The 24,863-nt window shown below is 44.0% G+C and overlaps 1 protein-coding gene and 1 long non-coding RNA gene across 5 annotated transcripts in view; one reads left to right on the top strand and one right to left on the bottom strand.

Annotated features, from left to right (window-relative positions):
• GRID2IP (Grid2 interacting protein) overlaps nt 1-24,863 on the bottom strand; it is an 89,070-nt gene that overhangs the window by 16,597 nt on the left and 47,610 nt on the right. For 3 of the 4 annotated variants that reach the window (XM_073559265.1, XM_073559263.1, XM_073559267.1), the window contains 5 exons: nt 7,743-7,994; nt 7,465-7,550; nt 3,916-3,985; nt 3,505-3,599; nt 3,089-3,269 (listed from right to left, as the gene is read on the bottom strand). In XM_073559265.1, the coding sequence (XP_073415366.1) occupies nt 3,089-3,269; nt 3,505-3,599; nt 3,916-3,985; nt 7,465-7,550; nt 7,743-7,994 (684 nt within the window). Of the gene's footprint in view, nt 1-3,088; nt 3,270-3,504; nt 3,600-3,915; nt 3,986-7,464; nt 7,551-7,742; nt 7,995-18,752; nt 18,872-24,863 lie in introns of those variants that run through there. The other variant, XM_073559266.1, reaches the window with a different exon arrangement.
• On the top strand, nt 16,619-23,667 carry LOC141069583 (uncharacterized). Its single transcript, XR_012226597.1, has 3 exons — nt 16,619-16,704; nt 20,181-20,350; nt 23,299-23,667. It is a non-coding gene; the product is annotated as an uncharacterized lncRNA (long non-coding RNA).

Raw genomic sequence — 24,863 nt, 5'->3', positions numbered from 1 at the left:
TAGTTATATTCTTGTACATAGGAGGCAGTAATATAGTAGTTATATTCTTGTACATAGGGGCAGTATTATAGAAGTTATATTCTTGTACATAGGGGGCAGTATTATAGTAGTTATATTCTTGTACATAGGGGGCAGTATTATAGAAGTTATATTCTTGTACATAGGGGGCAGTATTATAGTAGTTATATTCTTGTACATAGGGGCAGTATTATAGTAGTTATATTCTTGTACATAGGGGGCAGTATTATAGTAGTTATATTCTTGTACATAGGAGGCAGTAATATAGTAGTTATATTCTTGTACATAGGGGCAGTATTATAGAAGTTATATTCTTGTACATAGGGGGCAGTATTATAGTAGTTATATTCTTGTACATAGGGGCAGTATTATAGAAGTTATATTCTTGTACATAGGGGGCAGTATTATAGTAGTTATATTCTTGTACATAGGGGCAGTATTATAGTAGTTATATTCTTGTACATAGGGGGCAGTATTATAGTAGTTATATTCTTGTACATAGGAGCAGTATTATAGTAGTTATATTCTTGTACATAGGGAGCAGTATTATAGTAGTTATATTCTTGTACATAGGGAGCAGTATTATAGTAGTTATATTCTTGTACACAGGGGGCAGTATTATAGTAGTTATATTATTGTACATGGGGAAGTATTATAGTAGTTATATTCTTGCACATAGGAGGCAGTATTATAGAAGTTATATTCTTGTACATAGGGGCAGTATTATAGTAGTTATATTCTTGTACATAGGGGCAGTATTATAGTAGTTATATTCTTGTACATAGGAGCAGTATTATAGTACGGTAGTTATATTCTTGTTCATAGGGGGCAGTATTATAGTAGTTATATTCTTGTACATAGGGGCAGTATTATAGTAGTTATATTCTTGTACATAGGGGCAGTATTATAGTAGCTATATTCTTGTATATAGGGGGCATTATTATACGGTAGTAGTTATATTCTTGTACATAGGAGCAGTATTATAGTAGTTATATTCTTGTACATAGGGGGTAGTATTATAGTAGTTATATTCTTGTACATAGAGGCAGTATTATAGTAGTTATATTCTTGTACATAGGGGGCAGTATTATAGTAGTTATATTCTTGTACATAGGGGAAGTATTATAGTAGTTATATTCTTGTACATAGGGGCAGTATTATAGTAGTTATATTCTAGAACATGGGCAGTATTATAGTAGTTATATTCTTGTAGATAGGGGCAGTATTATAGTAGTTATATTCTTGTACATAGGGAGCAGTATTATAGTAGTTATATTTTTGTACATAGGGGCAGTATAATAGTAGTTATATTCCTGTATATAGGAGCAGTATTATAGTAGTTATATTCTTGTATATAGGGGCAGTATTATAGTAGTTATATTCTTGTACATAGGGGCAGTATTATAGTAGTTATATTCTTGTACATAGGGGGCAGTATTATAGTAGTTGTATTCTTGTACATAGGGGCAGTATTATAGTACGGTAGTTATATTCTTGTACATAAGGGGCAGTATTATAGTAGCTATATTCTTGTATATGGGGCATTATTATACGGTAGCAGTTATATTCTTGTACATAAGATTAGTATTATAGTAGTTATATTCTTGTACATAGGAGCAGTATTATAGTAGTTATATTCTTGTACATAGGGGGCAGTATTATAGTAGTTATATTCTTGCACATAGGGGCAGTATTATAGTACGGTGGTTATATTCTTCTATGTAGGGGGCATTATTATACGGTAGTAGCTATATTCTTGCACATAAGAGCAGTATTATAGTAGTTATAGTCTTGTACATAGGAGCAGTATTATAGTAGTTATATTCTTGTACATAGGGGGCAGTATTATAGTAGATATATTCTTGTACATAGAGGCAGTATTATAGTAGTTATATTCTTGTACATAGGGGCAGTATTATAGTAGCTATATTCTTGTACATAGGGGCAGTATTATAGTAGTTATATTCTTGTACATAGGGGCAGTATTATAGTAGTTATATTCTTGCACATAGGGGCAGTATTATAGTACGGTAGTTATATTCTTGTATATAGGGGGCATTATTATACGGTAGTAGCTATATTCTTGCACATAAGAGCAGTATTATAGTAGTTATAGTCTTGTACATAGGAGCAGTATTATAGTAGTTATATAGGGGCAGTTTTATAGTAGTTATATTTTTGTACATAGGAGCAGTATTATAGTAGTTATATTCTTGTACATAGGGGCAGTATTATAGTAGTTATATTCTTGTATATAAGGGCAGTTTTATAGTTATTATATTTTTGTACATAGGGGCAGTATTATAGTAGTTATATTCTTGTATATAAGGGCAGTTTTATAGTAGTTATATTTTTGCACATAGGAGCAGTATTATAGTATATTCTTGTACATAGGGGCAGTATTATAGTAGTTATATTCTTGTACATAGGGGCAGTATTATAGTTGTTATATTCTTGTACATAGGGGCAGTATTATAGTAGTTATATTCTTGTACATAGGGGCAGTATTATAGTTGTTATATTCTTGTACATAGGAGCAGTATTATAGTAGTTATATTCTTGTACATAGGAGCAGTATTATAGTAGTTATATTCTTGTACATAGGGGCAGTATTATAGTAGTTATATTCTTGTATATAAGGGCAGTTTTATAGTTATTATATTTTTGTACATAGGGGCAGTATTATAGTAGTTATATTCTTGTATATAAGGGCAGTTTTATAGTAGTTATATTCTTGTACATAGGAGCAGTATTATAGTAGTTATATTCTTGTACATAGGAGCAGTATTATAGTAGTTATATTCTTGTACATAGGAGCAGTATTATAGTAGTTATATTCCTGTACATAGAGGCAGTATTATAGTAGTTATATTCTTGTACATAGGAGCAGTATTATTGTAGTTATATTCTTGTACATAGGGGCAGTATTATAGTAGTTATATTCTTGTACATAGGGGCAGTATTATAGTAGTTATATTCTTGTACATAGGGAGAAGTATTATAGTAGTTATGTTCTTGTATATAGGGGCAGTATTATAGCACTACAGGTAGCATTATATTCTTACTTTACCTGTGCTGGAAGAAGCTTTCTAGCGCTTTACACACGGTGTACCGCTCTGTGGGTGTAAGCAGATGTTCCAGCTGTTGGCTAAAACTACGCCCTTGGATACGAATGTTGGACGGAAGGATTTCTGCTACCCACTGGAGGGAAGTGAGAGCAGATGTTGGGACAGTGGTATCGGAATCTGAATCTGTAATAGAAAAGGTAATGAACGAAATGAAGAATTCAAATATTAATAAGAAAGTCAGTCTTTAACTACAGTAAGTGAATACGGTTTTAGAAGCAATGACTTAGCAGTTACAGTTACTGGCACCAGATGGCAGCACATCTTATCATGTAGATAGTCTCTTACAGTAACCGCAGAGCTGCATTGAGCTATAAAATAAATCCGCCATTTAGTTACACATATAGTCCCGTCCCCTCACCTGCACAGTACGACACACTGCCCTCTTCCACTACTAATGTTGGCATCGCGCCGCTGCCTTGTAGCATGCAGACCACCTTCTCATGACAGCAGTTCCTAAAAGAAAAAAAACAGGAGGAAAATGTTGGGTGCATCATCTTCTTACGAAAGGAAAAACAGCTCTGGAGGATGAACAGCTGCTCATGAAAAGCAAAGTTCTAAGCAGACAAAGAGAAGAGGAGCACAGTGGCCACTACTTGGTGCACACGGCTGTGGTGGGACACCCTTGGTTATTATGGTTGGAATATCCCTTTACATTCTGTTCCCCCCCATCCAGCAGGTTCGGGCTCACCATTAATTCCTCCCTTGTCACTGCGCCCATTATATTACATCTGTCATCATTGTGTCTACACAGATGAGCCAAGAGCCTCACCTCATGTCCAAGCCGTTCAAGAATAATATCCTGTCTCCGGGCTGGAGCCCGGCCACCTCTGCGGGGCTGCCTGCAAGACACAAGTCAACACAGCCTGACACCACTGTGTGCACAGGACACCGCTGCAGGGATCACCCACAGAGGAGGGGAAGTAGGGGCAACGCCATCAAGGCTCACAGAAACGGCAGATAAATGTCCACAGGAAAGGAAGGGAACAGAGAGGAAGGAAAGAAGGAAGGGGGGGGGGGGAAGGAAGGGAGGAAGGAAAGAGAGTGAGAAAGGAAGGGAGGACAGAAGGGAAGAGAGAGGAAGAAGAAAGGAAATAAGGAAGGAAGGGAGGAATGAAGGAAAGAGAAGAAGGAAGGGAGGAAGGAAGGAAAGAAAGGAAAGGGAAAGCAAAAGGAAGGAAAGAAAAGAAGGAACGAAGGGAGGAAGCAAGGAAAGGGAGAGAGAAAGGAAGGGAGGACGGAAGGGAAGAGATTGGAAGGAGAAAGGAAATAAGGAAGGAAAGAGAGAGGAAGGAAATAAGGAAGCGAGGAAGAAAGGAAAGGGAGAGAGAAAGGAAGGATGGGAGGAAGGAAAGAAAGGAAGGGAGGAAGGAAAGAAAGGAAGGGAGGAAGGAAAGGAAGGAAGGAAGGAAGGAAGAAAGGAAAGGAAGAGAGAAAGGAAGGATGGGAGGAAGGAAAGAAAGGAAGGGAGGAAGGAAAGGAAAGAAGGGAGGAAGGAAAGGAAAGAAGGGAGGAAGAAAGGAAAGGGAGAGAGAAAGGAAGGGAGAAAGGAAAGAACGAGAGAAAGGAAGGGAGGATGGAAGGGAAGAGAGAGGAAGGAAGGAAGGGGGAAGAAAGGAAAGGGAGAGAGAAAGAAAGGGAGAGAGAAAGGAAGGAAGGAAGGAAGAAAAGAGAGAGAGAAAGGAAGGGAGGACAGAAGGGAAGAGAGAGGAAGGAGAAAGGAAATAATGAAGGGAGGAATGAAGGAAAGAGAGAGAAAGGAAGGAAAGAAAGGAAGGAAGGAAAGGGAGAGAGAAAGGAAGAAAGGAAGGAAAGGGAGAGAGAAAGGAAGGGAGGAAGGAAAGGGAGAGAGAAAGGAAGGGAGGAAGGAATGGGAGAGAGATAGGAAGGGAGGATGGAAGAGAAGAGAGAGAAAGGAAATAAGGAAGGAAAGAGAGAGGAAGGAAATAAGGAACCGAGGAAGACAGGAAAGGGAGAGAGAAAGGAAGGATGGGAGGAAGCAAAGAAAGGAAGGAAGGGAAGAGAGAATGGAAGGAAGAAAGAAAGGAAGGAAGGGAGGAAAGATAGAAAGGAAGAGAGGGAAGAAGGAAGGAAAGAGAAAGAAGGGAAGGAGGGAAAGAGAGAAAGGAAGAGAGGAATTAAGGAAAGAGAAAGAAAAGAGAGACAGGAGGTGATAATGGAAGAACGGAAGGGAGGAAGGTAGGAAAGAGAAAAGGGAGGAAGGCAGGCAAGAGAGAGAAAGGAAGGGAGGATGAAAGAAAGGGAGGAAGAAAGAAAAGAAAGGGAGGAAGTACGACAAAAGAAAGGAAGGGAGAAAGGTAGGAAAGAATGAAAGAGAGAAAGGAAGCAAAGAGAAAGGAAGGGAGGGAAGGAGGGAGTAAAAAGGAAGAAAGAAAGAAGGAAGGAAGGAAAAAAAGAAATCGAGAAATGAAGAACAAAGGAAAGAGAGAAAGGAGAGAAGGGAATGAGTGAGGAAGGAAGGAAAGAGGGAAAGGAAGGAAGGGAGAAAGGGAAGAGATAGGAAGGAAGGAAGGAAGGAAGGAAAGAGAGAGGAAATAAAGAAGGAATTAAGGAAAGAGAGAAAGGAAGGTAAGAGAGGAAGGAAGGGAGGGAGGGAGGAAGAAAAGAAGGAAGGGAGAAAAAAGAAAGAAAAAGAAAGAGAGAAAAAAAAGAAAAGAGATAAAAGAAGGAAAGAGAGAAAGGAAGAATGGAAGGCAGGAAAGAGAATGAATGGAAAAAAGATGGAAGAAAGAAAGAAAGAAAGAAAGAAAGAAAGAAAGAAAGAAAGAAAGAAAGAAAGAAAGAAAGAAAGAAAGTATTGTAGATAGATAGCACTCTAAGACAGATACTACAAAAATCATATATCTCCTAACAGAATGAAGTGTGAACAGGTACGAGCCGCAGTGACTGTGTTATACACAACAGCCTCATTGTGCAAATATTGAACCTGTGAATTACTATAACTGAATTACTGCCATACGGACTGTACTTATAATACTGAGGTACATACTGCACAATTTGTTAATATGTCAGGGTCCCATCAGAGGACGTCACCTTGTTGTGGCTGGTGAGTGTGGCGCCCCTGAGGCTCAGTCGCCACAGAGGTACTGCACCTTCCTCTCTCTTTAGAGGTACGGTACCCCACCATCCGGGTAAGGTGGGAACTCCTTTACACACTCCAACACTCGCACCCCACACAACAGGGTAGTTCTGCACAACCACATTGCGGCTCAGTGCTTAGAGAGTAGCAGAGCAGCTTTCGTGGTTCCCTGCTTGGAACACTGGATGTGCTGCAAGGTGGGTGGAGTTAAGATACATAAAAGAGTGGGAAAGTGTAGGATGACAGGTCAGTCTGACAGAAGGTCAGTCAGGTAGGAAGTCACTCAGACAGGAGTGAGGATCCCTGGAGGAAGGGATGGAGGAAGGAGTGCTGCAGCTGCCTCAGTGATCTGAGCCAGCTGGCACAGGAAAGGAAAAGAAGGAGAAAGACGTAGAACTGAAACCTAAGCTTCCATAAGAGAGAGAAAGACAAGTACGGAACGAAGGAGAAAGGAGAACAGAGAGAACGTGGGTTGGAAGAGGAACCCTGCCTATAAGTTCTCAGCGCAAGGCCGGGGCCCGGTCCCCGAGGTTGTATGGACACTTATGGTTCTGCAGCAGACACAGGTGGAGTAGTTGGCTGTAAATTCACTACTCCCATCTAAGACTTGGGGCACAACAGCAATTGGATAGAGAGCCGGGACTCAGGAGAAGGGAGTCCCCGAAGCAGGCTACAGCTGTCTGCCGTACAAGTAGAGTTCTTGGGAACATCTGTCAGGAGGAACTCCAGCATAGCACGGTACTGGAGATCTTCACACTTAAAGGCGCTATAGAGGATCTGTTTGCAGCGTCGGCTTAACACCTCCCTTGCCGAACACCACAGGTGGCGTCACGAACTATTCCATTCCATTAACTACATCTCCCCATTACTTGGGCGCCCAGGGCCACGGACCGGGTCACCGCTGCTGTGACACATTCCCTTGACACCGGCCCGGTACGGAGTACCCCGCAGCCCTGGGAGGGCGACCCAACGGCACACATGAATTCCCCAGTTTGTGTGCTACATCCCTCAGTATTATTAGACTATTTGACATTAGTGAAGTCATGTATTCGATGGTTGCACACATCCTAGCGCACACGACGGCCGCTATATTCTTTGGTTTGTGGCCGCTGACTTTCCGTTATTTTGTCGGTTCGGTGCATTTCTCATTTCTCTTGGTCGGATTGTTTTCCATTAATATTTACATTGCACATACGACATAACGATGGTGAAGCGCTGTACCTGGCAGAATGGACTCTATCCATACTGGAGCATTGCCTCGTAACGTGAACCCAAAGCTGCTACTTCCCTTACACACCCGTATCGTCCTGCAGACACAGAAATGGGAAGTGGTTTTGATTAAAAACATCTTACCGTTACGTGTATACAGCTCCGATGCAGACCGTCACAATTGCAGACTACAATCAGACCCCGCATATTTGCAGTATTTGTTTAGACCAATGGAAAAAGTGGATGTAAAATTGTAAAAGTGGGCACCTCCTCTAAGGTATTACATTTACCTGTGTGGTTTCCCGGTGCCCACACTGCCAGCAACAAGGGAACTGCTCTTCTTCATTCCCCTGCCCATCTCATCCTGGCAGTGCGGCATAGGAGCTGCCCTTGTGGACACCAGCAACCTTTCATGGTGGTCTTCACTACGACTCCTCCTCAGACGATTGCTGCGCTCACTCCTGGATCGGCAGATCTTGCTGATGAGACTCTGAGACACAACATGATCAAAACGTTGCCGATGTTTCTTGGGGATGAATATTCTGGGGGAGATAATATATAAGATACATTAGGGAAGGAGTGAATTCATGGACTCGCCTACCACTTCCTTTACCCTCGTCCACTCTGTTACTACCTTCACTACTTCCCTTTCAGTCTACTACAACCTTCTTCTCCAACCACTTTACTCAACCTTGTATCTAACCAGGGGACCACTTCCAACCCTGTGACCGACCAATCTACCATGTGCTTCCTCCATAATCTGGAACATTTTCCCTCAAATAATCAATCTACTTCGTCCCTCAAGTGACTAGTTCTACCAAGTCCATAAGCCAGTCCACCTCCATCCCATCAGTTGGCCATATCTCTTACCCACTTCTACCACATCCAGTCTACTACTTTCTCCATCTCCCATCCAACCAAACCATTTACCACCTTCCAGCTAGTAAGTCACAACTATAAACCCCTTCTTCTCCAACTAAGCCTCCAACATCTTCTCAATCATCATATCCAATGTTCTCTCTTCCACTGCTCAACCACTTCCCTCATGCCTGAACCCACCCACGTGATCCCTTCCACTCCAACATCCAGCCAACTTATCTCCTCTCTCCTACCATCCAACAGTTTGACAATTTATACCTTCTCAATAAAGAAAACACTCCAAACTTTCACAAAGTCCTGTAGCCAACATTCTACCACCATCCCACCAGTTAGTCACATTTCTAACCCTCTTCTTCTCCAACCAATACTACTTTCTTCACCATCCTATTATCACCCTAATCCAACCAAGATACCACTCTTCTCAACCATCAAATCCAACTTTCAAGAGATCACGTCTACTCTTGCATCAAGCCAACCTATCCTTTTCATTTTCCCATCCAGCCAATCTGAAGTTTCCCACCTCCCATAAGACCAACCTCCTACTTCCATCATACCTGAACCCAATTGAGAGACAACTTCCAACTCAGTTCCTTCTTCCAATCCTAAAATTCTACTATTTTCTTCGTTCCTTGAAACCAGTCTACTTCTTCCTTCATGCCATTTCCCAAAAAAGGTTTCAACAAGTTCACAAGTCAAACAGTCGAATCTACCACCAACCCACCATTTGGCCATCGTTTCTTTCACTTCTGCATCCAATCTACTTTATCTCCTATGTATCTCATCTATCAATTGTATCTATCAAACCAACATTAACCACTTCCCTCAAGCCTGAATCCAACCAGGAGATTCCTTCTACCTTGGTGTCCATCCATCATGTCCTTCTTCCGATCCAACCAATGCACCATTACACAAGAAATCACTCTAGTACCTCCCTCATGCTCCTTCTAAGTGACCACATCCATAAACATCGCTAGCCAGTCTACCATCATTTGGTCACATCCCTTACCCCCACAACTGTTCTCTAAGATCTTTATAGTACTAATGGGTTCCTAAGTCTATTTGTGAACATGCATCACTTTATTTCTCCTCCACAATCCACTTGTTTTTCACCTCCGTCTCAGCAGGACGCGATGACAACTATTCCTTGTCTCCATTACACCCTTTAATTCCCAAACATTTAATTTCTTTTTTTTTTCTTTTCAGTCTTATATTCTTTTCTCCCTCCTCCCGACAGTGCTGACATTTCAACGGGGGGAGCAGAAGGAAGTCTCAGAAGTATTTGGCAGATCGAGTCTCATCGTATAATTATCCCAGCAGCGAGATAAAAGCCGGCGTGCACACGCCATCACTCAGCCCGGGCGGCATCTCCAGCGTCTGCCACCTTGGTATTTTCAGATGAAAGGATAAAGATTCTCTCCTCTCCCTTTCGGTTTTTCGCACACTGCAAGTTTCACGCAAAGTACAAAGCGGGCGCCGTGTCTTCTGATTTGCTTTTGACGTGTTGTCATTTAACGCAACGCAACCTCAAATCTGCTTTTACGGGACAAATACCACGGCGTTAATCTCATCGGGGGCACAAATATGATCGCGTGACGGCCGCGGTGCACACTTGGCGCCCAACGTTACTAATTAAGTTTGGCGCTAATTGAGACTTTGCATATCCATACATTCATTCCCGGCACTTGGGTTTTCCATCGGGCACATGTGTTGCTTTAACTAAGTGGCGTCACTTAATAGGGAGTACCGGCCTTTAGGGCAGCCCGTACCATGCAATGCTGCCTCCTGGAGAGAGCAATTGGTCTGATTCTTAATTTATAGGTTGATGAAAGTAAAAAAAATGCATTTGAGCGATTAGCGCTATGTTTTCATCTTGCTGTGTCATCACCGACAATATTACCGTACCTTGAGCCATTAAATACCGCACACGTGTTAGACCCCAAACTTAACTTTTTTTTAATGAAACTATTCAGCTAGAATATTTGGCATCTAATAAGTTAAATGTATGGCACAAAGTGATACCAATGCCCTGTATGGCGGCACGTATATTCCTTACGGTTCTACCATACACGCTCCGCCATATAATGCTGCAATTCTATACCGTATTCTTCCCAGATGCAATGATACTAGAGGACAAGACTTCTGTAATACGGTAGAGGATTAAGTAATTTAATAAAGGGGGTAGCATTTTGTCATGCTGCTTACCGCCACATCCAGATCACCTATAGACTTTCATACCATATCTCCGTATACGTCTGATTTTATACAGAATCCAACAGAGAGAAAATTACGTCATATTCCACACTATGGAGAATATTTCTATACTATGATGTGTGAGGTGCCAAGGGGAGAGGTACTAGAAAACAGGTATGTTTCTCCCCGTTTCATTTCATATGTCTCCCTGTACTGATGATGAAGCCAGTTTATTTCACTGTAATCCAGTCCTGGTTTCCTTAGTGATCAGCATGGAAAGGACTGGTAGTTCCCCCTCCACCAATTCAGTCCAGGTTTTGGTTTCCTGACTGGTCCAGCTGATATAATCAGGAGGAGCTGGGATCTCTCAGTCTATCTCGTCTGCTGAGCTGGGAGCTGACACAGTAAGATAACATGGACTTGTTTGCTGTTATATAGGTTTATTTTGTAGTTAGCCTGCTATTGTTAGTTAGTGGCCAGACGGCCTTAGACGTTTTATTTTATGTTTGGCATGTGTAACATTGGATAACAAGTGTGCACAATAAATATGCCGTGTCCATATTGCTAGTCTGCTGAAGTGACTTCATAGCCACACGCTTGTGCCAAAGCAAAGATCCCAGCTGAGCTATCTATTCCCCACAGATGGTGTTTCGAATGCGGGCACTTGTGGCTGCTGGACTGTGACTGCAGAGAAAACGCTGTGTATGTCCTGGCTGAAAGCTTCTGCGCTTTTGAAGAGCCAAGAGTCCAGTAATATGGAGGAACTAGTGAAGCAGTTATTGCAAGCAAATGTGCAACAACAGCAGACTAATACTTGCTTCCAGAAGGCTCTGGAGCAGCAACACCAGATGCAGCAAGAGCAGTTGGAGGCAATAAAACAGGCCTTGGTTCGGCAACCCCGAGATGAGGGAGACCGTGCACAAAGCGCTGCTCGTGCGCAGAAAGCCGTACAGAAGACTTTGCTTAAAATGACCGCAGACGATGATGTGGAAGCATACCTCACCGTGTTTGAACGTATTGCAGAACGTGAGCACTTACCACTGGACAGATGGGCTGAGGTAGTGGCTCCATTTCTGAGCGGAGATCCACAAAAAGCCTATAACGATCTGAGTGGAGCGGATGCTATGGACTATATCAAACTCAAAGGCGAAATCCTGGCAAGGCTGGGAGTAAACACGTATGTACGTGCACAGAGGGTGCATTTATGGAATTTTGTGGAGCATCAGCCAGCCCGCTCACAAATGCATGATCTCATCCATCTAGTAAAAAAATGGCTGCAACCAGAGGCTTTGACGTCCGCACAGATGGTGGAGCGTGTTGTTCTAGACAAGTACCTGCGGTCCTTACCCGCTAAGATCCAGAGGTGGGTTGGACAGGGTGACCCAACTACCGCTGACCAGTTGGTGAATATGGTCGAACGCTACAATGCTTCTGAAAGCCTACTCCAAGGGACGTTAGCACCCCACTGGCCCCCCAAGAAATCGCTGGAGAGTCCTGCGAAACCTACTCCATCTTCAAAAGAAGAGAACGTCACAATGAAGGGTAGCAGACCTACAAAGGACTATGGAGGTGGTACGGGCTCACATCAAGCCAGCAGACCTCGTCTGGGATCTCCATCGAGGAGACAAGGGCCTATACAATGTTGGCGATGTCGCAGGCTTGGCCATGTAGCAGCTAACTGCCCAATGACTACAGAGCCAATGGACTGTAATGTTATGAGGCGTCTTTCATTATATGTGCAGTCAGTCTGTGTGGCGGAGACCCTCACGGGAAATGAACAACACGTGTGCAATGAGGTTGACGGTTATAGTGTGAATGCCGTCTTGGATTCCGGCAGTCAAGTAACTTTGGTACATGCCAGTTTGGTGGACTCTAGCGCCCTAACGAACTTAACCGTGGGCATTAGTTGCATCCATGGGGATACTAAGAACTACCCCACTGCCTGGGTTACTCTTGCCACGCCAGTAGGGACCAAAAGACATCAGGCGGCAGTCATAAAGTCTACGGGACACAGTGTAATCCTGGGGAGAGACTTTCCCTTATTTTGGGACTTGTGGAACTTCAAAAGTGGCATGAACCCTCTAGTTGAAGACGGTACTCCGGAGCTAGCCCCTGAACCATTGCAGCAAGACGACGGAGAACTCATCTCAGAGGAAGTACTAGAATCTGTGGACTCTCCTCTGGCTGTGTATGCAGGCGAGGCAGACCAGCTAGAGGATGTTTTAGAAATGCCTGACCTTGAGGTGGCCCGTGGTAAGTTCGGGACCGCTCAGCACCAGGATCCCACTCTAGCAAGGGCGTGGGAAAACATAAAGGTCTCCGAGGGAAGACCATTGTACCCAGGGGATCAAAACGAGTTCCAACACGTGGCGGTGCAGCAGGATATGTTGTATCACATAGACAAGGTGCGAGGGGTGGTGGTAGAACAACTAGTGGTACCTAAGTCCTTTCGCCAGGTAGTTTTGGAGTTGGCACATAAACATCCCTTGGGAGGACACCTGGCGGTAGAAAAGACAAAACACCGTATTCTGCAACGTTTCTTTTGGCCGGGTCTAGTGGGAGACGTGACCCAGTACTGTCGGTCATGTCCTACGTGTCAATTGACCGCACCTATGTCACATTTTAGAAGCCCCTTAGTGCCCTTACCAATAATAGAGGTGCCCTTCGAGAGGATAGCAATGGATATAGTCGGTCCATTAGTTAAATCTGCCAGGGGTCATCAGTACATTTTGGTAGTATTGGATTACGCCACGCGTTATCCCGAAGCAGTGCCCTTGCGGAATGCCAATGCGAAATCAATTTCAAAGGAGCTGGTTAATATGTTTTCCCGCACTGGCATTCCAAAAGAGATACTTACGGATCAAGGGACCCCCTTTATGTCTCGTATACTTAAGGATTTATGTAAACTGCTAAAAATCTCCCATTTGCGTACCTCAGTATATCACCCTCAGACTGATGGTTTGGTGGAGCGCTTTAACAAAACCCTAAAGGGAATGTTGAAAAGGGTGGTGGATAAGGACGGGAGAGATTGGGATGCCCTACTACCATACCTCCTGTTCGCTATACGTGAGGTACCCCAATCCTCCACAGGCTTTTCACCTTTTGAGTTGGTTTATGGGCGGTGTCCTAGAGGCCTGTTAGATATTGCCAAGGAGACTTGGGAACAAGAGGTAACTCCTTATCGCAGTGTAATTGAACACATAACACTTATGCAGGACCGAATTGCAGCAGTTATGCCAATAGTTAAAGAGTGTTTAGAGCGCGCACAACATGCCCAAAGCACTGTATACAACCGAGCGGCAAAAACACGAGTCTTTCAACCCGGAGACAGGGTGTTGGTATTGGTGCCTACCATAGAGAATAAATTTCTTGCGAAATGGCAGGGACCATACGAAGTGCTGGAACGAGTAGGTGAAGTAAATTATAAGATACACCAACCAGACAAGAGAAAGCCCGAACAAATATACCACATAAACTTGCTTAAGGCCTGGCGGACAGGTAGAGTCTGGTGGCAGGAGCTGCCCTTGAGGATGGGCCTCGAGGGGCACCACCTTCTAAGGTAAAGGACCCCCAGGTAGCTCCGCCAGAAGTGGGTATTGCAGACACGCTATCCGAAAGGCAAAAACAAGAGACCAGGGAGTTCATACAGAGGAACGCAGATATTTTCTCGGAACTTCCTGGCCGGACTCACCTAATTAAACATGACATTATTACTGATCCACAGGCGCGGGTACGGCTTAAACCATATCGAATTCCGGAGGCTCGGAGACAAGCCATTGCCCAGGAAGTGAAGAAGATGTTAGAGCTCGGGGTCATCGAGGAGTCCCGGAGTGATTGGGCTAGCCCTATCGTACTGGTGCCCAAACCCGATGGGACTATCCGATTTTGTAATGATTTTCGGAAAGTAAACGAAGTATCGAAATTCGATGCCTACCCGATGCCAAGAGTCGATGAACTGATAGAGAGACTGGGTTCGGCTAGGTACATATCTACTATTGACTTAACAAAAGGTTTTTGGCAGATTCCCCTCACGGAATCAGCCAAAGAGAAAACTGCCTTTGTTACACCCCAGGGATTATTCCAGTACCGAGATATGCCATTTGGGTTGCATGGTGCCGCAGCCACCTTCCAACGTCTAATGGATATTGTCCTAAAACCGCATGGCCAGTATGCGTCCGCGTACTTGGACGACATTATTATCTTTAGCGATGACTGGGACACGCATTTGTCAAAAGTACAAGCCGTCTTAGACTCCTTAAAAACAGCTGGGTTGACTGCCAATCCCAAGAAATGTACGTTGGGATTGGAAGAGGCTCGCTATCTGGGATATAGCATAGGGAGAGGCGTCGTGAAGCCTAAGCCAATAAAGTGGATGCTATTCAAAATTGGCCACGACCGGTAACCAAAAAACAGGTTGGAGCTTTTTTAGGGATCGTTGGTTATTATAGGCGGTTCATCAAACATTTTGCGACCATCGCAGCTCCTCTCACAGATCTTACTAAGGGGTCGAAATCTGTCACAATAAAGTGGAACGCAGAAGCAGAGGAGGCCTTTCAGCGATTGAAAACAGTCCTCTGTGACCAACCAGTGTTGGTTGCACCAGACTTTAAACGGGAGTTTATCGTCCAAACGGACGCCTCTGGGGTGGGCCTCGGCGCGGTTTTGTCTCAAGAAATAAATGGCGAGGAACACCCAGTGGCCTATCTAAGCAGAACGCTTACGAGAGCAGAAAAGAACTACAGTGTAGTTGAGCGGGAAGCCCTGGCTGTGAAATGGGCCCTGTGCACCTTGCGCTATTATTTACTAGGTCGCCAGTTTAGACTAGTGACGGACCATTCGCCCCTAACGTGGATGTCCCGGGCAAAAGAAGGCAATGCGCGGGTGACACGCTGGTTCTTAGCATAACAAGGGTTTACATTTTCCGTTGAGCACAGGGCGGGCACAGCGCACAGAAATGCAGATGCGTTGTCTAGAACGCACTGCTTGGTGACTCGTCGTGTCCGACCCCACGGGCTCGAACAGAGGAGGGGGGTGTGTGAGGTGCCAAGGGGAGAGGTACTAGAAAACAGGTATGTTTCTCCCCGTTTCATTTCATATGTCTCCCTGTACTGATGATGAAGCCAGTTTATTTCACCGTAATCCACTCCTGGTTTCCTTAGTGATCAGCATGGAAAGGACTGGTAGTTCCCCCTCCACTAATTCAATCCAGGTTTTGGTTTCCTGACTGGTCCAGCTGATATAATCAGGAAGAGCTGGGATCTCTCAGTCTATCTCCTCTGCTGAGCTGGGAGCTGACACAGTAAGATAACATGGACTTGTTTGCTGTTATATAGGTTTATTTTGTAGTTAGCCTGCTATTGTTAGTTAGTGGCCAGACGGCCTTAGATGTTTTATTTTATGTTTGGCATGTGTAACATTGAATAACAAGTGTGCACAATAAATATGCCGTGTCCATATTGCTAGTCTGCTGAAGTGACTTCATAGCCACACGCTTGTGCCAAAGCAAAGATCCCAGCTGAGCTATCTATTCCCCACAGATGCCATAAGGAAGCACTATATGGTGGCACAGCACACACGATCCCTGTCGAGCTTGAGCAACTCTATGCGCCCACCGTAACCAAAGAAGCACATTCATACTGATTGTTTCCCCCTATGCCAACAGGACCAGGAATACGGCTGAGTGCCCCACAGTGCCGTATTTGCAAAAGTATTCACCCCCTACCTTCATCTCTTCATGTGAGCCGAACAGATGCTAGAATCAGATGCTAGATAAAGGAATTAAAGTGCTGCCGAGTTAATGGCTTCTTATGTCTTGAAGTGGATGTGGAGCTGCCATTGTGTCTATTACCACGCGCGTTAAAAGCCTCATTCATTCAGGAGCGTGATTATACCGCAATAACTCATCAGTATAAATACCAAGAACATCAAGATTGGGAAGATCGGGCACTAATTAGAAGATATGAAGGGATATGAAGTCCATGTGCGACACCACCGGGAAGAATGCTCTCCTATCGGAGATAGATTTATAGTTCTGCACATCCTGATCTACCCGATGCAAGAACCTAATGTGAGAACTGCAGTGTGAACTGACACAGGCAAAGCACTAGAAGTAACAAGAGAGGACTGTAAAACCGTAATAATGCAACTCTAGGTGCCTACAGGAAACTGGGCGACAAGGAACAGGTAGTGAGTGAGTGTGAATGTGAGTGGGTGAGAGTATGAATGTGAGAGGGTGTGAGCGCGAATGTGAGTGGGTGTGAGCGCGAATGTGAGTGTGAAAGTGAGTGGGTGTGAGCGTGTACGTGAGTGGGTGTGAGCGTGTACGTGAGTGGGTGCGAGCGTGTACGTGAGTGGGTGCGAGCGTGTACGTGAGTGGGTGCGAGCGTGTACGTGAGTGGGTGTGAGAGTGTACGTGAGTGGGTGTGAGTGTGAACGTGAGTGGGTGTGAGCGTGAATGTGAGTGGATGTGAGCAACAAAGTGGGTGACTATCAGCGCACAATCATGTATGTATTAGGGTACGAGTGTGAGAACACCAGGGGACGTGTGTATAGGAGTATGAGGGTACTTTGGGCGCACGCATGAATTGAATATAATAGTGAATAGTAGTATAAATATAAGTAGAAGTGAGTTTGTCTTAGATTTGTACTAGGTATGAGTGTGAGTATAACAGCGACTGTAAATACCAGGGGTGACTGATATCAGTGCTTGTATAGGGGCGTATTTAAAGGGAATCTCTCAGTAGGATTTTATCCTCCAAACTACATACATGCGCATGTTACTCTTTCAAAGACAAGTCCAGCAATACCATTATATGGTCAGTGCGTTCCTCCGTTACTGAGAAATTGACGTTTGAATTGATATGCAAATGAGGCTGAAGAGCTATGGTAGACCGGAAGTCTTTGTCACTCCAGCTCTATCCTCCGACCAGCGCCGCTTTCTCCGGCTTGACAAACAATCTCTGTGCTGTGTGACTTAAGTCAAGTAGGAGGAGGCGACGTTGGGCGGGGAATAGAGCTGGAGTGACAGAGGCTTCAGGTCTACCATAGCTCTTCAGCCTCATTTGCATATCAATTCCCAAATCGATTTCCCAGTAAGGGAAGAACGGACTGGCCACGTAAAGGTATTGCTGGACTTGTTGTCGGAAGAGCTACATGCCCGTGTATATAGTTTGGGGGGTGAAATCCTGTTGACAGATTGCCGTTAATATTGGAATGAGCGTATGAATGAGTATATAAGTGATTGTACATGCAAGTGTATCTATAAGAATCAGAGTGAGTATGACTGTGAACTTGGGGAAATTTGAGTGTATGGGTTGTTCAGTGTGTATAAGGATCTATGCACACACTGTATTTATGTGCACACACACTGTATGTATATGCACACACTGTATGTGCGCACACACTGTATGTGCGCACACACTGTATGTGCGCACACACTGTATGTATGTGCGCACACACTGTATGTGCACACACTGTATGTATGTGCGCACACACACTGTATGTGCGCACACACACTGTATGTGCGCACACACACTGTATGTGCGCACACACACTGTATGTATATGCACACACTGTATGTATATGCACACACTGTATGTATGTGCGCACACTGTATTTATGTGCGCACACTGTATTTATGTGCGCACACACTGTATGTATGTGCGTGCACACTGTATGTATATGGACACACTGTATGTATGTGCACACACACACACTGTATGTATGTGCACACACACACACACTGTATGTATGTGCACACACACTGTATGTATGTGCACACACACACTGTATGTATGTGCACACACACTGTATGTATGTGCACACACACACTGTATGTATGTGCACACACTGTATGTGAGTGGCCTCCAGGTCGGTATCACAGATATACTGGGATGATGAGACTGGTACGGACATCTCAGCCAGTTCTATACGGCACAAGACCCCGTAAGACCGCTATTCATTAAGGTAAATTTTTTTAAACTTTGTGAAATGTCAGAATTCACTTCTAGAAATATTCCATCCATTATTATTTCTAAAACTTCTACCCCAAAATCTGATAACAATTCCCTATGTGATGTGTCACTTGTATGGTGGGAGACCAATAACTAAGACAATCTCTAAGACACAAAGGTCCTATTGGCTGAGCAAAGGCGGATACCACCCCCATTGCAATCTAAGGGGCTCCAAGACCCTAAATGGGCTGACCAATCACCTTCAATCAATCAACTTACCGGAAATGCCTGGAGAAGCCGTGATGTTTCCCCATGTTGGGTCAGGTTGGCGCCACCAGAAGACCAGGTGATTGACAGTTGGTCCGAGTCAGGGTCACTTCCGCGGGTTCCCCGTGCCGCCGCTCCTGCGGTGTCTGTGCCGCTGTCCCTGGTACTGACGCTAAAGAGCCTCCTCGGATCTGATGTCTTATCTGTCCCTGGTGTCCTGCCCCTCCTTCACTTGTGCTGGAAACCCATGGGGATGCAGCTGTTAATGAGCTGGCTGCGAAACCTCAATCACAGAGAATACCCACAGGAACGCGGCGGAGTCATTGCAATAAACGGTGGGAAGTAGAAAAAGACAGAAGGAGTTTGCACAGTCAGAGACGGCGGCTCATATTAACCCTTTTCCTACTTTCTGTATATGCTGACGCTTACGGCACAATGCTAAGGGCGTCCATACGATACATTCTGCAAAAATAGGTGAACTACGTTTTTAGGAAAAAGTTTTCCAGAGAAGCTTAGGGGTTAATAATGTATCGCAGGTGGTCTAGAATAAAGAAGGAGGCTGACAGTCATATCTGTGGTGTTCTTGTAAGCCCATATGTCACTCTAGACCACCAGGACTGTTAGCCATTACAGTCCTGGTGGTCTAGAGTTAGATATAGGTTTATACCTAATATTATTGGTGGTCTAGGAGAGTGAAGGGGTTAAAGGTAACTTTATAATATATTTTATGACGCTGCAAACCCAACTATTTCAGTTTCTTCAAAGAATACAAGTAATTAATAAAACTTTGGCTTTTTACAGCCACCACTAGAGGGAGCTCCCTCGCATCCAATGTAAAACTAGCTATATATATATATATATATCTATGTGATGAGCTCCCTCTAGTGGTAACTATCGGTAGAAAAAAATTCATCATTCAACTCTCTGGTCATCTGCAGCCTCTTCAACCAATATAGCTGCCATTCCAATCTGTAGGAGGCGTTCTCACCCAATTTTGACCCAGATTGGGTGGCAGATCGTCCTAAATATGCAGTGATTAGGCGAGGACAATGGCGCTCGATCGATCTAGCAGTGCCACTAGTTTCAGAGTGTCACTTGCCTAGGAAACCGGCCACTGCTGATAGACTGCAGAGGTGGCCAAGGTGACCAGTAATCTAGGCAACAAGCTGTAAACTATAGAATTTAAAAAAGGGATTTTTAATAAGAAGAAAATTGCATTGTTCCTTAGTTTCATCATTACAAAGAGACCACCTTCAGGAGTTCACATCCGCTGAGGGTAGGTGTCCATAGACCTGCACAAATAATCCCCAGAGTGGAGATGTGTGACCACAAGTTGAGTTTTCTCATGATGAATGTGATCCAAAAACTGGAAAAAAAAAAAACTTGTTACCTAAAAATAACAAGCTCTCCTGTCTGACCTCGATTCTGCTTCTAACATAGCTCCTCCGGGGAGATGATACCAGCGTAAAAGGAAACCTGGACACCATCCCAGATCTGAGATCCAGCAGACACAATCAGGCCGACGGTAAATGTGTCATACCCCGACTCCATCAATGATATCCCAATGTCTCGGCCAACATCTAGCATCCCCTCCAAGCCCGAAAATTCAGGTAGGATTGCTGTTAACCCCAATGTACTACTCCACATCCCAAGGGTCCAGGAAGCTTAGAAGATGTTTGATGAGATCCGTGCGCTGTAAAGTTGTCCTTGTGCCTCAGTATGACAGGGGTAGTCACCGGAGTTTGCCTTTCACAGAAAAAAAAAGTCTATTTTTAAAGGGTAACTCCACCAAATAGGTATTCGAGCTTCTCCTACAATACCTTACTAATAAATCTCCTGTTTCATTCTGCAAATGCATATTATTCTGGCTGCTTCCCTGAGTATTCCATATATATATATATATATATATATATATATATATTTAATTTTTTTTTTAAATCCACCATACAGTTATAGAGAAATTGCCCTTATTGATTTTCAGTTTTTACCAGGGCAAGTGCCTCACCTGATCCTCAGGGGCATGTCTCACCTGATCCTCAGGGGCGTGTCTCTACGCTGCTCTGCATAATTACCCCGTGAGCCACACCCCGTTAGCAAAGACCATAAAAATTAGCACCAAACAAAAATGTCCTCATCTCTGGAACCGTATGGCCGATTTAAAAAAAATCAATAACCGGAACACTCAAAGGAGCAACCGGAATAAAATAAGAGTAAAAACTGGTCACTTTTGACCTGGTGATGGATCCTCTTTTAAACATGTTTTAGCCCTCTCTTCCCTAAGTAGTGTGGTCAAGGATCTTAATAGCAGTGGAAAACCCTTTTAAATCACCAAGTTAAATAATAATGGGCCAAAACATATGGGAGTCCCTAAAGCACTGCCATCTCCTGATGGTCCTCCATCTACCTCCAAAGAAGAGTGGGCCATTGTGTTCTGTGGTCACCGACCCAATGACATTGAATGGGTGGAATCATGATCCATATAATCACAATATCCTCAATTATTTTTGTTTTCTTGTTCATGCAGCTTTCTAAAAATGGCGCCTCCCCCCCAAATTATGAATAAGCGCTGATATTTTTAGGAGCTGGACCCCATCATGTAGCGGTTATATTACTCTGAAGATCAGTATCTGATGAGTCCGGGACACGTACACTGTATTCTGACAGTGTTTTACACTAATGCTCGGGTGGGGACGGCTCGGCGCACACCGCTCTCCTGTAACTGTAGAATTCCCGGGAGTCCGGCATGGAGCGGCACCGAAGGTCACATTAGTGAGGCTGTATACCGGCAGACGGCAATGGAAAGTTACGTATTGATTAGAAGAATATCCATTCACATTCATTGGATCAAGAAAAGTTTTTAGTGAGAGAATGGAAAGTCCAAGCTGAAAGGGAAAGTACGCGTTTTCTTAATGGCATTTATCCTTTTAAATATGGAGCTTCCCAGAAGTAAAGATCAATTTATTTCCAAATGGAAGGTCTTAAAGGGATCTGTCACCAGGTGAAAAGAGTCCAGGTTTTGCTCTTCTTTTATTCCCGCGGCTCCCCTGAGTATTCAGATCTATTTATTTTTGTGAAATCCAACACACAGTTCCAGAAACACACTGATGAGCAAACGGGGAACAATGTTGTGAACCTTTGACCTTCAGGCTCCATATCTCACCGTCCACTGCTGCTTCTAACGTGAGACCACCACCACTTTATAGACAATCATCTTGGCTATCTCATATATAAATCTGACTTGAAACTCTTTATCCCACGGTTAGTTATGCAGATTCTTGTGTCACTGCATTGCTACTGTTTCACCACGGCCTGAATCCTTCTGGGCTGCTCTCCATCAGATTCATTCATGTCTCGTCCAAACTCTGATCCCAGGTCTCTTCTACACGTTCCCCATGTTGGTGCACACTGGTCACCTCACTTGGTATGTATTCACTGAGGGGACAATCCAGCTCCTCTACTTCATTGTCATTGATCCATTTATCTGACAATCTCACCGTATGCCTCTGCTCGTTGTCCTGCTGGAACACGATGTCGTCCTTCTCATACCCATAACACTCGATGTACGAAGTAACTCGTCTTGTAGGATACTCACATACAGCGCAGCACGGAGACCACCATTCATCCTAGTCCAGTATCCAATGCATTTGGCTGTGAAAGAACCCCATATCATCAGGCTTCCTCCACCGAACTTCACAGTTCCGTCAGTTCCTTGATCCGTTAGCCCCTTTTTCCCTGGTTTCTTCCAGACCCATTTGCCCTAATCAGAGCCATCTATTGACTTTCGTCTCATCGCTCCTAATCGCCCGTTTCCAATCTTCTACTGTCTACATTTCGTATTTTTTTGCAAACTTGAACCAACGCTTCTTATGACGATATTGAAGTTGAGGCTTATTCACCATTTTTCGGGCCACCATTCCAGACGTGTATAACGTATTTAGCATGGACGTCTGTGATCTCACTATGATGGAGCATACGAGCCTCCTCCACTGCCGTGTTTGTCGCCCCAGAACTGATAGATCTTGTGAGGATCCGACTTGGTGACTCCGATATTTCTTCTGGACGTCCACCTCTTGGCTTCCGAATGGATGGACGGACTTCATGTCATATCTTCCAGCTGTCATGGCGCTCACATGATGCAGTTTGGCATTTTTCTTGGCTGAGAGACCGCTATCGATGAGCTGATGATGCTGTTTCCCTTTTCATGGGAAATTATCTTCTCCTCGATTCGGACCAGCAACCTTTTGCTTGGGAATCATCCTAATAACACACGGAGCTATTAGGGAAGGTGACAACAGGTCGTAATTTGTAGTGTACGGGAAGAAAAAGATGTTTCCACCACTTAGTAGACAAGCGGGAGTAAAATAAGAGTAAAAACTGGACACTTTTGTCTTGGTGACAGGTTTTCTTTAAAATCTCATGTGATGGTGTGATATGTTATGTGGCTATCATTTTTTGTATATTCCTATTTTTAACAATTCCAGTTATTTTCATAGTGTTTTTCTTATTACATTGTAAGTCTACAGCCTCACTGTATCTGTCTCTTGATGACCCCCTGTAGTGCATTAATCCCTAAGGCCCTTTGTTCTCCTCTGGGAGGCCTGGAAACCGCCCCAACTGGTTTGACTACCCCTGGACAAGGAAGGGGGTGGGGAGAACAGCAGCTGGACAGTCAGTTCCGGTGTGGACAGGATCGTGTAAAGACTGCATTTCAGAGAGAAGGACCCATTTTATCCTCTGGTGCTAGAGTTTTGGAATCTCGTTTCCCTGGACATTTTATCTTGTTACTGGACTGCATTCTTATTCTGGACTATCTTATCCTTTGTGTGGTGGACTGAATATGGACCTTTTCGTATTTTTGCCTGAATAAAGGTCTTGGAATTGTTCACTCTTCGCTTGCTCTGTTGATTGTGTGATACCAGAGAAGGACCCCGTGACATCTCAGGATGAAGGTCGTGAGAGATTAAAAAAAACAGGACGGCTTTCTTTGCGAAACAGCGCCAATCTTGGTAGTAGTTTGTGTGTGTTATTGCAGCTTAGCCTTATTTATGTAAAGAGGACTTAGATGCAATACCAGATACAGCCTTTGGATAAGAGTGGCGCTGTTGCAAACGTTCTCCCTTTTAACACTTGAACATTTATACAGCACTGGCAACTGGTACTTGACACCCCAAATTGCCATCAAGGGGTACATAAGACCTGTCGAAAGCTGACGCAAAGCTACGGAAGTATCTGTAAGGAGTTCAAATGTAATTATTTATAAGCTCCTCCTCCTGGACTCTTCAGAGATTCCTCACTATATCAATAGTCAATATTCTTGGTATGGCGGCACACAGAGGCTCTATGGCTTCACCATGTGACATTGTATGGTGCGAGTCTGAGCCGCCATATTTGCAGTCCCAGGTTAGGTGACGGACGCTCTTTAATTTTGGCCTCTTTACTATTAGGCTGCGCTCACATCCAAATCGCTCGGCAATCTGTGATTTAGTGCCATTTCCCACTGACCCAGTTTCTTCATTTCATCCTAGTTTCCTTTTCCACACTGGAGGTGTCCCAGGATAGTAGTGGCGGGGGACGGGAGGATCGGCCATTTCTAAAAACTGGCACAGTCCAAGCTGACAAGCAGAAAGACAATGGTCCACATTTACTAGAACTAAGGCTGAAACCGGCCTTGTTGTCCACAGCAACCAATCACAGCCCGGCTTTCATTTCATTAACTGCTGTTGAAAAATGAAAGCGGTGCTGTGATTGGTTGCTATGGGCTTCTCTCTCTCTCTATTAAGCATTTTTTAAAAATTAGGTCCCTTAAGGGAGATTTATCTAACATTTTGCTGCATACATCAATTTAGAAGTCAACAGATGTACCAATTCCAAATATTAGGGACTGAAAGGAATACTACACGTATAAAAATGTCTAATTGGGGCCTTATTTGTCAAAACGAATAACTGGCTTGGTATTCTATAGCAACCAATCAGGTTTCAGATCACATGTCTTATGCTGCTCCGGTAAAATGAAAACTGTGCTATGATGGGTTGGCTGGTTGCTATGGGCATCAAGGCACTTTTCCTTGGTTTTTTTTTTACTGTTTTGATAAATAAGGGCCAATTAGATAAATGGGGCCCCCT

This window comes from Dendrobates tinctorius, unplaced genomic scaffold (assembly GCF_039654945.1).
Source record: "Dendrobates tinctorius isolate UK_male_01 unplaced genomic scaffold, ASM3965494v1 ptg000267l, whole genome shotgun sequence".
NCBI lineage: Eukaryota > Metazoa > Chordata > Amphibia > Anura > Dendrobatidae > Dendrobates > Dendrobates tinctorius.
The sequence above is the reverse complement of the archived record's forward strand: the minus strand, read 5'-3'. Positions and strand labels throughout refer to the sequence as shown.